The sequence below is a fragment of the Stigmatopora nigra genome, chromosome 12, assembly GCF_051989575.1.
Source record: "Stigmatopora nigra isolate UIUO_SnigA chromosome 12, RoL_Snig_1.1, whole genome shotgun sequence".
NCBI lineage: Eukaryota > Metazoa > Chordata > Actinopteri > Syngnathiformes > Syngnathidae > Stigmatopora > Stigmatopora nigra.
This window is the reverse complement of record NC_135519.1, coordinates 8,872,689-8,885,765: the sequence shown is the minus strand read 5'-3', so window position 1 is coordinate 8,885,765 and position 13,077 is coordinate 8,872,689. Positions and strand designations below refer to the sequence as shown.

At 39.7% G+C, this 13,077-nt stretch overlaps 1 protein-coding gene across 6 annotated transcripts in view; it reads left to right on the top strand.

Moving 5' to 3' along the window:
* pde10a (phosphodiesterase 10A) overlaps positions 1-13,077 on the top strand; it is a 41,445-nt gene that overhangs the window by 15,850 nt on the left and 12,518 nt on the right. For all 6 annotated transcript variants that reach the window (XM_077729607.1, XM_077729610.1, XM_077729606.1 and 3 more), the window contains one exon: positions 8,417-8,548. In XM_077729607.1, coding sequence (XP_077585733.1) covers positions 8,417-8,548 — 132 coding nt within the window. The remainder of the gene's footprint in view (positions 1-8,416; positions 8,549-13,077) is intronic.

The window sequence follows — 13,077 nt, the reverse complement described above, 5'->3', positions numbered from 1 at the left end:
CAAAAACAAGCTGTTGGGGAATTTAGTAAAAGCCATTTTTGTGACATTCTGAGAGAATTAACAATGAAGAAAAATGATGTCATTTTTTTGGGCCTTGCTATGATTAGATGTGTAATTACTGCGCCATTAACATTGTCGAAGCTTTCAGTAATCGGCTGTCTAAACTTACAATGATTTATAATGCATTCCTGTTGTCAAAAAAACAAAAAACTTATCTTCAAGTGTGGAAATCGATCAGACAATGTCACAAAATGAAGAAAATACACCTTTCTTCCTTCAAAGCCATGACGTGCAAATTCTTTTTATTCCACCAAAACTAATGATGCGTTCAGCTATAATGATATACATGTTTTGCAGGGATTGGTGACTGGTCAGACATGAAAATAAGAGTTTAGATGGAGTAACTCAGTCTTTATTATAACTGAGTTCAAACAAAAGGTTCTACTGACAAGTAGGTTTGGTATGTTCACAAATAACAAACCTGGTAATACTCAGGAGTGGGTGAAAAGTTCGCACTTAAAAGAATAATTACCAACAAATAAGGTAAATGTCTTCCTTAGCTGCAGTATTCTCAATTACATAGCTTGAGAGAAGTAAAAAGGCTTGGCCATGGCTTTTTTTCGTACGTATATCAGACGCTGATGACGTTGGTAAAACCATCAGCCATGACATTAAATAATGGCCTGTTCCATTAGGTGTCGGAAATTCTGTACAGCTACCTTGCATTTTTTTCATCTTTTTTGTCTTTCTTGGAGGAATAATTCTTTCGAATCATGATAGCATTGTTAAAACAACGGACTTAATTGTGGTTTGAGATGTTTCATGTGACAGTATGAGAGTGTTGACTGGACTTTCTGTGGTTTGTTTTGGAGCAAGTAATGCTATGTTTACCATTGTTTGTATCCTTTTGAAGGACGACAAACTAATGGGGATTCGAGTTTGTTGACGTGGCTGGTTGCTCATCTCATTGTAAAGCTCGTAGGCCACCTAGTTAGATCCAACTGTTTTTAGTGGCTTGTGTGGCTGCATTGTTGGTCAGCTGTGTTCATTTAAGGTCAGCCTTAATGTGATCTTTCAGGCGTTTTTTTTTCTTTTTCCAAACCCAATTGCGTTTTCGACAAATTGCTTAAATGGATGAAGAACGCTAAACATTGCCAGGCAGGAAGTTCTCACTCTGGACATTTCCTCCCTGACCGCATGCCTTCTCGCTTTCACGGACATCTTTTCCTGACACTTAGTGAATATGTAAACATACACTCGGCTCAATCCCATGGAATAAAAACACAAGCTTGAGTGAAATATGAATGTGAAATGATTCCATTCATATTTTTGGTGTGTTTTTGTGTTCAAAATAGCTTTCAGCTTTCCTTGTGACATGTATTGTACACAATGCAAGGTGAGATGAATATAACGATGCACCTCTGCTTACCTATGGCTTTTTACATGACAGTGTTTCAGACGGCGTTGTAGTTGTTCACTAGCCGATCTGCCAAGTTATGGGCAGAGAAACATGACATATGTGTAATTGTACTTTTACAGTGTACTGTACCTATATCAGGACAAAAAAATCGTAAAACTCACATAGTTTGATCTACTTTTGTAGTTGTTTTAATAATGTACTATGGACTTTCATATTGTGTTTGCTTTAGCAATAAGTATTTTTATATTGTCCAGAGATGTTCTTGATCCGATTTTGTGATGGGAAAGAATACGCAAATAACCATGACTGTTTTACACCAATAAGCTAGCCTTCTTGCATTCCCTATAACTGTGGTGCTTTTTTGCACAATTGGACAAGTTATCCTCCCATACAGATTTTGCAAATCTGACTTGGGTAATCAACACGGTGAAACGAGCAGTTTGACACTTTGAAAGTACATTGTACAACATATTTTAATGTCATGGGACAATTATAATGATTCAGATGGGTTTTAGTATTTATATATATTCACGAATGAAACCAGTTAAAGTCCACTTCACATATCAGCACAAGAAGAACGGTCTATCTTGTGTAAAAATGATTAGTTAAACTACAAATATTGCCCAGACATTGCAGCACATATGGCACGTATTAGAATGTTTGTTCATTTAACGAGACAAAAAAACGCATTGTACGATATAAAGCATTTGGAAAAAAAGACAACTTTTTAATAATCAAACAAAACCAAGAATGGTGGAAGATGAAGGAAAATATTTATTCATAGTAACTGAAACCAGGAATTTTCTCTTTGTTTTTTTAATGATGTCCTTTGAATGGTGTCCTACTGTTTGAATGCATTCATGAAATCACCTGTTGATCACTGTTGGAAAAAAAAGGTGAATTTCTGAAGTGTAGACATGTGCAAGTGACAGCACTGCAAGACAGTGAGTGACCTTGAGTAAGTAAACACTCTGTCATTTTAGTAACCATGGTGAATTCGGGATGAAGTATCCCAGTTGAGATATTGCAGCGGTTAATGCAGAAGCTCAATAGAATGCATTCAAACATCCTAAAAATGTGAAAAATCCATAAATGTTTCTTGAATTCCACATATCAGACTTCAATTCCTCTAAACAACATATTTTCCTCTCATCACTCACGGTTTTATGGCATTCTTAAACTTTTCCTATTGTTTTGATTCACACTATAAACAAAAACTAATAAAAATGCGGAATTAATCGACATAGGCAGCCAATGATCCCTCTAATGTTCATTTACATTGAACACCTTTAGAGGGAGCCCTCCATCGAGACCTTTTTTCTGTTGCTTTAATAAAACATTTACGTTCAAGCCAAAGTAAATAATCATGAGCTGCAGTTTTAAAACCTTTTATTTCCAAATATGTGAGACCCTGGAACGGTGCCAGGGCAAAGTGTATGAATTTAGTGACAAAACAGATGACAGGCTCCTCAAGGCATCCTCTATCCAATGACCCCTCTGTCAGCTGGTCAACGTCTTGATATCTGAGGGGATGGGAAAAGGCCACGGAAGGATAGATTCAATTCCAACTTGACCTCATGTTGGAACTCAGTGAAAAATGTGACACAGGAGAAGACTTCTGGGGTTCTCATTAGATCTTCACATCAGTTCAATATTAGTCCAGATGTGCGGTAACGTACGCGAGTCCTCGTAGGTGATGCCGTTCTTGAAATTGTTAGGCTTCACACTCACTTTTATGCCGACTCCAGCTCGGTGCCACATTCTTAATCGGCGGTGATGAACAGACGATCGTGGTAACACTCAACTTTTTTGATTATCTTGAACAGGATAAGCGATATGGGTTTTGCAGTGGAATTATAAAGTTGAGATGTGATGTTGCACTTGATGGGTATTATGTCTTTACTTGATTGCCTGCGAGGGCACACATCAAGATGTTTTATCTACATCTCCGTTTGCCATTTATAGCCCCCGCCCTTTGTGTGTAATGACCTGGAAGTGGAAATAATGCAAAGTACATTTCCATGGAGATCTTTCTCACTTTCTGTCCCCTTTGCCGATGTGATTATTTTCAATATACGTAAATATTTCTCTTCTATACATTGGGTTGAATGGCATGCAGTTGTTTTGTGAAAAGTTAGCGATTATTTATTGAACATATCAAGTTAATTCTTTTAAATCACGATTATCAATAGTGAGCAAAAAATATATTTTTCGTTTTTTTGTTCCTTAAAAATGACACCTGATTTGGATGTATAAATGTCTCTGTAAAATTTGGCTAAAATGGGTTATGAGTATATAAATACTTGAATTATTTTTGAGTGTTTGCCTATTGAGAACATTTTTGATATTCCATTGTAGGTATAAAAATAATCCGATTTTTACCCCAAATCAAGTGTGACTGACTTGTATTAATGTATTGCACAGGTCAAGACACACTCTGGAGATGAGTAGAAATACTGCATGTGTACCTGTATTTTCACAACCATGCACACACACACACACACACACACACACACACACACACACACACACACACACACACACACACACACACACACACACACACACACACACACACACACACTCCTCCCTGGCTTGATAAACAAAATAGGTGAAAAATGGGGGAGGAGAAATCAAAGCTTATTTTAGGTGCCCGCTGAATGTCGATGTTGGCCGCTGTGCTGTGCCCCTCTCACACAGCAGATAAGATAAGAACCATATGCTCTTGAAACCTCCTGGCAAGGGAGTCCCAGGCGGAGCTGCTGACGCACGCTCCCTGCTTCCAAGCCCGCCGCTCCCCACCCCACACACACATCCTCTCCCTTCCTGCCTCAGACTCTTGTCATGAAAAGTGAAAAGTAGTACCCTGGCTGCTTGCCCTTGACTCTCTGCCAGGTGGTGTAAGCTTCAATAGAAGTGGTCCTTTCCCCCTTTTGCTCGTTTTTCACGAGCGTGTAACTGAGGAGAAACTTGCTTCCCACTAAAGATCAGCAAAACGTATGACATTACCACTTGACATCATCTGACCAGAGCACGGAAAGCACACGCTCACTTAACATGCTCCTGCACAGCTCACTTAGAATATGACCACACTAACACTTAACATCACCGTTTATCCTTGTTATTGACCTGCAGGTACATGACAGCGAGTCACATCTTGTTTTTACACCAACACATGCACAGTCAACCACATATATGGACAGACCGATGAGCAAACAGTCAAAACTAGATATATATGCCCCTAATACAATCAGAAATGGAGCCGATCATGTCATGGTGCGGAACCAAGTGGAAAATACTATATCAAAAAAATTTAGTTATTGATTTTATTTCCATTCAAGCTTTACAAAGCAACAAAATAATTCGAAGGATTACAAAATAAGCTTGTAAACAAACTGCGGCCCGGTGGAGCGAGTGGTTAGTGTGTCGGCCTCGCAGCTCTGGGGTCCTTGGTTCAAATTCATGTCACGTCCACCTGTGTGGAGTTTGCATTTTCTCCCTGGGCCTGTGTGGGTTTCCTGCGGCTACTCTGGTTTCCTCCCACATTCCAAAAACATGCATGGTAGACTGATTGGACATTCTAAATTGACCCTATGTATGTAAGGGTGTAAGTGTGCACGGTTGTCTTTTGTCAGATATTTAGTGCTGTATCACACTTTCTTTAATATGCTCACACTAAAATCTCGTAAGGGATGAATTTCCTTTGTCACTTACCTAACAAGGCCTGGTCACCTCATCGGCAGTGGCAGTGACAGAATGAACTCAACTTAATAACATGCGCGTTTGTTTAGAGACTGCTGAACAGGAACTGTTGTGCTGATGAGTTACCAAGATTATTAGATCATTGGCTGTGTGAGTAATTTGATGTTTATATAGACAAATGCAAACAAATCTTGTCTGACTTGTGCACATGTACACCACCACATTCATGGTTATCTCTTCACAATGAGACTTTTGGAGATGAGAAATAACTTGGAAAATCTGCCATCTTGGTTGCCAATTGAGTTTTCATTCCTGTATTTTAACGAATATAGCAGACCTGCAACAGTAATAAAAACATAGAAAATCAAATATGTTGCCCAAGAGTATAGAACATTCCCATGCAGTCCCAGTTATTGTTCTACACAAAGGTTGTGGTTAGAAAAATAAGGCCTTGCTACATAGCACTTTCTTTTTTTCCCACCAATTCTCTAAAGGAGCCTCATATAAAAGAGATGATCTGCCGTCAAATAGACTCTAGGGCTTTTTCTTCTTGTGTGAAAGTGTAACAGGTCAAATGTCGTCAAGAAGTTCGCCATTTTCCAGTCCAATGGTTGAGACATTGGAGGAAAATATTAGTTGCTAAGAGATATTGGATATATTAATAAATGACGTAGCCGTTTTTTTGTATGTGGTTTGACGTCTGCTTGCTTCAACGCGTTGAATTCAGTGCAGCATCGCAAGTACTTTTTGAAAGCAAGTTTTACGTAAAATTAAGTATTAAAGTCCGACCTTATCAAATGGGAAGGTTGTAAACTGTCATTCTTTCTGGTAAGAATCTATTGTTTTGCCATGATTCCACATAAATGTTCATAAAATACGCAAATGGCAGTATAGTATGTTATTTCTAGTTGATTGGGCCAATTTTGACGCAATCGGGCCCAGCGATCCAGACAGACTGTGACTCTGTCGGCCTTCCTTTTCCCAGTGTCAGGGTGTGGCGTGTTGTCGTCCAGATAAGTATTACGTAACAATACCTCACTGCATGAACTCAGCCTTCAGCTTTTACACAGGAAGCACAAGTCTGAGTCAGGCATCATATCTCTGCCAAATGAGCTTGACTCACCCGTGAACATGCAGTGCAACAAGCTGCTGGCCGCTAATATACATCGCGCTAAACCTACTTATTTTCAGTCAATATATTTGCAAACTCAAATCCTAGTTTTGGTGTACTCATTGAATGTTTAAAAATTTGAAAATGACCCTGTTATATACTTGTTTCTTACTCATTCATTCCTCTCATGCAGACTAGCTTGTATTCAACACTGTGTGCAAAAAATTCCCTGTTTTATCATCACACCGCCTGAATTACAAACTTTCCCTCTCAAATACACCATCATGTAGAAGTAAACACTCGAGCTGACCAGTTTCTCCTAAAGAAACATCCCGTTCTCATTCTGTTAACATTCGCTAAAAACGACAGAGCTTAGCTGTTCTTTCAGGGAAATGAAAGCATTCACCCGTCACCTCTTTTTAAAAACATCCTCCATGAGATGCCAGTTGTGCAATTTTCTGCATGTACATGAACAAATAATTACCAGAAATCTTGAACAACTTCACTTTTATTATAATCGACAAGCCTTGGGTTTTTACTTTTCGGACTTTGCAGGAACGATCAATACTATTTCTGTGTTAAAAACCTGCCGCATGACAGTGTTCCAAATTGCACAAAAAGTCATGCCCGATTTTGCCGACTCTCGCAGCTCTCATCGGAACGCCCCCGCTCCCTTTAAGTTGCTTTGATTTATGAAGCCATATTCTGCCGATTTGCGTCAGAGCTGGCCAGGAGTTTCATGAGGCCTTGCACTTCTGAAGCACTGTGTCTCGTGTCTGGACAATGTCAGAATGCAGAGCCGCGTCCTGCAATTGGCAAAGCCTCCTTACCTCCACCTTACATTTCCTTATTTGCATGCAATTGCAGGCCTTTTTGTGACCTTGACATGCATTTATATTTACTTAAATGAATGTATTAGAATTATTCCAAAGGCTGACAGCCAATGGCATATTCACCTGTGGTGCACGCTGCGTAAGGCAGATCAACTCAGTGATGGTGTAAAACTGTGGGTGTTGGTTGGTGTGTTTCTTGTGAGTAACTGACCAATCCAGATTGTCTGTTTACTGGTTCTGCTTGTGAATCATTAGATTAGAATTTTATCTCATCCCTATTCGGGAAATTTCTTGGTTGTAGTAGCAGGACAGACACAAGACATTATAGACCTAGGTGAAATATATTTTTGTTATTATTATATTATCTGAAATTACTGTATTTTGGTAATGGGTTAGGGTGTCAAGATACTCAATTGTATTCAACCAACCTGAAACAAAAAGCCAATTTTTAGAACTCATGAACAGACAAAGTGTGTGTTTGAAAAAGCTGTCATTAAGAAAATAGCAAATCTAATGTTGTCCAAACTAAGTGCCGTATTTTCCAGACAATAAATTGCTCTTTTTTCATTGTTTTTTTTGGGCCCGCAACTTATATACGTTTTATTTTCCCACTCTGATCCACCGAGAGCCTGCTATGTTGTTGTTGTTGCTTTTTTTGTAGACTATAATTGTCTAAAAAAGACTCTTGTATCAACAGGTGCCTTTTTAGCCAGTTTTTCTCCATTTTACTACCGTTACTTTAACCTGTGTTTTCATTGGTTTCTGCTAAAATGAAAATTGCTCTCCCAAAAATGCAACTTATACTCACTCCAGTATGACATATATATTTTTTTTTCTTGATTGTGTATTCTTTGCAAGTGTTAATTAATTCCCAGGTGCGATTTATAGTCTGATAATTTACACTATAACAATAAAAAGTGCATGAAACCAAATCCTCTAAACAATAATCTGGCAAAAGACTTTTTCCTTGACAACAAAGACAGACAGTAAACAGCAGCACTTAGCGACCTCTCAAGATCCTAATTGCCTATTAAGCGCAATCAAGTCCTTCTTCATTCTCTTGCCTCTGTTGGGGGCTCCGATCCCCCGAGACTCAGCTTGACTGTAAACATAGACGATCATGTCCTGTTTATATGAGTACATAAAGTACTGCCATACTTACCAAACAGTAACTGTATGCCATGCGTTGTCACATAAGAGTAAAACACTTATTTCAATTCCCTATATGTCGTTTTCCTCCTATACCGCCCTAATATGTTTATTCCAAATCCGCCCTGCATTATTTATTCACCAACACGGCTGTGCAGTAGTAAGTGAGCTAAAACCATGCTTTGCTTCTGTGCTTTTCAGGTTTGACAGATGAGAAAGTGAAGGCCTACCTCTCTCTGCATCCGCAGATGCTGGATGACTTTGTGCTGGAGAGCGTGAGCGCTGAGACGTTGGACAGATGGCTGAAAAGGAAGACCAGCAGCAGGGCTGCAGGTACACGCGCCAACACACACACACACATGCACACTTGTTCAGGCGTACACTTTTCGGCATCACGCCCGAGTCATGATTGGATCTGCTTATTTAAGTATATTGACACAGAGTTCGACCATTTGTCATGTTGTTCTTAGGTCACATGTTTGTGTGTTTGAGGCCGCATAATCCCAAATAAATTGACCACAAATAGGAGCTGCCCTGGATATCAACATTCATTTTATGCTTTTACAGTGAAACTCCATTTATCATGGTGGATATGTTCTCAATCCACCCAAAGTCAAAATATGCTGCATAGACCAGCCATTGTTTTTTGTTTAAAATCTGTACTTTACCTTGTATATTTCTGACAACTTGACATACATTTCCTAAATACTTTCATTACTTGATACTGCAAAATCAAGTCAGAAAATAAATCATTCCTTAATGCTATGCTCTGCAGAGTAGAATTTTGAACAATACTCTTGCATAAATATATCAGAAAGTAACTTGAACTCCTAGTCATTTTCATTTTTGGATTAAATTACATTAGAATTTTATTTCATCCGGTATTTAGGAAATGTCTTGGTTGCACTAGAAAGACAGACATAAGACACACAAGACATTGTAGAGCTAGTTAAGAAACTGGAGCCACACATGGGAAGTCCTCAAGGTCGTAGAATCGGTACACGCTATATTTATTTTTAATTTTACAAAAATCTGCTTCCTAAACGGTAGCATATCATTTGAGTAATTGTTGACAGGTCGTCACAATTTTATGTTAATCGCCATACATCATTCCTTTTAACATCTTACATGAACAGGCCGTACAACAAGTACTCACAGTCGAATACTCTCTGTGCCCTGTAAAAACAATAGCAATGAAATGGTTAAACATGCTAGTTTATTCTGTTCAAGGGACATCCTTTTAATGTCAAAGACTTCAGCCCTCAGTTAAGGACTTAAATATATCCTTGTAAAACCCCATATAAACTGTAAAACAGACCCGCCATGTGTCATGCCTTCCTGCAAATGCAATGGCTTTGTATTCAATAAAATAATACCATATTTCATGTTAAGTACATTAGTTAGTGAGTATATAGAGACAAGATCATCCCTTTCCTTTTGTGACAGTTTTGTCTTTTGTTTTTTTTCTACTGAAATATGGTTTCCTCGGGTCAAATTAAATTAAAAATTGCTACAGGGAGCACTATCATCTTCCTCGTATGTCATTGGTTAGTGGCCCATGATTTATTTCAGTCACCAGACCGAGGTTTTTCTCATGAGACTTTTCTGGGGCATGTACTTTTAATTTACCTCTTTGGTTGTTTTAACGTACAGCTCGTTCAACTCGTTCAATCGTCAAAGTGTGTGATAGACGTCCGCAAGAGAGGTAACGTGTCCGCGGGGTGTTTACAGGTCGTTGGATGTGTTTGAGCAGGCCATGTCGAGTGTGCGCCATGTGTGCCGTCGCTCTCAGCGAGCTGTTTCCCAGACCAACGGCATCCATCAAGGGCCCATAGCCCTGGCGAACAGCCCAGTCGAGCTGCTGACGTCAGAGGCGTCCTCCAGAGACATGCAGCTAGGCTGAAGGGGGCCCAGGGGAGGGGTATGAGGCTTGGGTTTTTGCTAGTCGGCAGTGGCAGCTAGGGCGCTTGCTCCTTGTGTGTTGTACCTAGCAAAGAAGGAAACTGGCACAGGATAGATTTGTCACTTTTTTTTTTTTTGCAGCCGTCTTCATACAAATGGAAGCGTGTCCATGTCTCAAGGCCCTAGTGGTAATCAAACTCTCTGGCGCCGAGTAGGAATAACTCACTGGAGTCATTCAGCCTGGGTCAGTGCAGAAGAATCAGAGCAGAACTTTATCAAAGAGCACTGAGGGAGAAGATGTGATATCACTTTACAGAGGAAAAAAATGCAAGATGAGACGATCAGTGCACACATCCTTTACTCTTTTTGACCCTGGAGACGATCACCAGAACCTTGTTTTCATCGAAAAATACAACACGAAGAGATGATCAGTGCCACAGAGCTTTTTGCGCTTTTTGGCACTGGAATCGCTCACCAGGACCTTGTTTTCACCTTACGGTATAAATCTGTTCAGTTAAGCACAGTGTGTATTTTGTTGTGTTTTTAGTGTATGTGATGCGTTAGAAACAACATTTTTGGGGATCAGAGCTGATGGGTTAATTGCAGAAAACTGGAGGTCTTTAATAGTGTGTACGCTTCACTCTGTTTTGTGCCTGCAGTCGATCACAAGCCTCTACCAGGAGTATCTCTCCTGCCATGTGTTTTTGTGTGGAATCGGTCTATTACACCTATGGTTTAAAAGAAAAGAAAATGTTCCGGATTTGGCCTATGTTGACATCGCGCGAAGCATTGCAGTGGGTTCGTGGAACAGTGTTGAAGACGTATAATGTGTGTGTGAGCCGACAAAAGCGCATCAGTCCATAATTTTTATGGCAATTTCACGTGCCGTTACAAACGAGCATGTGAAGTTGCACGTGGAAAGAAATGTTTCTATTAATGGGAATGTTGCTGGGAAAAATAAACTAGTTATTTATAACTTAATAGCCCTAAAACATACTGACCCGTTCCACTTGAGCTCTAATTGCCATGAATGTGGCCTGCAAATCAAAATGAAATTGACACCCCTACTCTATACAAATTATAGACATTTGCCCACCAACACACCCATTGTCAACGGCCACAGGGGGTCTTTTTTAAAAATATACATTTATTCAATCCAAAAATAGAGTTCCCATATTACGTTTTTTCTTTATATCTTTTGAACCTTCACGGCACTCAAAGTGCTTTAACTTTGTCTCCTCCTTCAGCTGATAATGACACAACAGCAGGAGAAACTGACAGTTCAGTATTGTGGTCAAGGACACATCTGCATGGTCACACAAGCTCAAATTGGAATTCAGAAATTTCAGCTAGGGAAATACTCACTCTTAAACCCTTCACATAACCCCTGCTCAAAAACAAGAAATAAGATATATTTTTTAATGATTTGACAGCAAGCACATTGGAAAGCAAAAAACACAAACAAATAACAGTATTGTACGTGCTACTGATAGACAAGCCTTTTTGTTTATTTCACATTGGTGGTAAAAACAGATGCGGTTTCTTTTTTATTTAGAGTTCCATTTCCGTGTTAGCCCTATTCTTGTGACACTTTTAGGAGCTGATGAGTTTGGTGTTGTTTCTAAGTGCAGCCAGCCCCTGTCAGCAGTTGACTAGCACTGAGTTAACAGCTTCCTGGAAGCAGTCCCTGCAGCATGTCCCGTTCTTTCTCATCATGTGATGGACAACAGCGGATTACATCAGACTCGTGTGTATGAGTGGGGGGTGTGCGCATTGGTGTGTGTGTGAGAGAGACAGAAAGCGATAGGCAGAGATAGAGATTGGAATGGTTATTCTAAAACATTTAATTCCTGATCCCAAAAAACATAACACATTTTGATATACTGTAGAATAAGTCTCCAATTGGCTGGCAATCAGTTCAGGGTGTACTCGTCTCCTTCCTATCGTGAGCAGGGACAGCACTGGCCACTCCACTGCTGCTGATTAGGGGATCTGACATCTTAGGAGGATCTAGGCAAGGAAGATGATCTTTAAAACCTCCAGACTCCTGTGGGATTGTGCATTAACCTCAATCACAGTCTGCAGAAGGTCCCCACCTTGTGGACTTCCCGTGTGTGGCTCCAGTTTTTTCTTACCTAGGTCTACAATGTCTTGTGTGTCTTGTGTCTGTCATGCTACTGCAACTAAGAAATTTCCCGAATGCGGGATGAATTAAAGTTCTAACCTAATAAGAATTAGTTTGGTAATAATGAATGTATTGATAGAGCTCTTTCAGTCAAAATGGTTTGCAGGTTTGTAAAACAAACAGTCAAGGCAGAGGCACAGGTCAGATATTTTGCTTTGTAATTGTTTCACATGCATGTCTGGTACATGACTGCTACTTTGCCTGAGTTAATTAGTTCGATCAACATTGACATGATCAGATCTTATCGTTTTAATGGTTAGCAACTAAATTAATTGAAATTCCCATTTGCAAATTGTTTTATCGGCAATTTAACAGCAGCTGTGTTAGACTAGTGATTGTCAGTTAGTAAAGAGCTGGGTCACGGTCCTGCTGACGGCAACTCGTGCTTTGGTTTACGATAGTTTTGCAAAACTTAAACGCAGCAGTTGTGTTTTCACTGTGTGGACTGGATCGAGTGATTGCAGGTGCGTTATGACAGAAGAATTTTACTCACTGGCACAGGTGTCAATTATTTGTGGAAATTCACTATCCATCGTCCCCATTTTCTGTAGATTGCAGGGCCCCCCTCTATTCAATTCTATTCTATTTGAACTGCACTAATTCAGATCAACAGGGTTATCCATTCATTGCTAGTTGGAAAAATTGCTTGGAAAAATGTGTATTCAGTTTCAGATTAGACGGTTTCAAGTGGGCCTAAAGGGCAAGTGTGTGAAGCAGCTGATTCCCTATTTTAGTTCAGAGTGTGGATCACGGTGACAAGGAGACAAAGATCTGT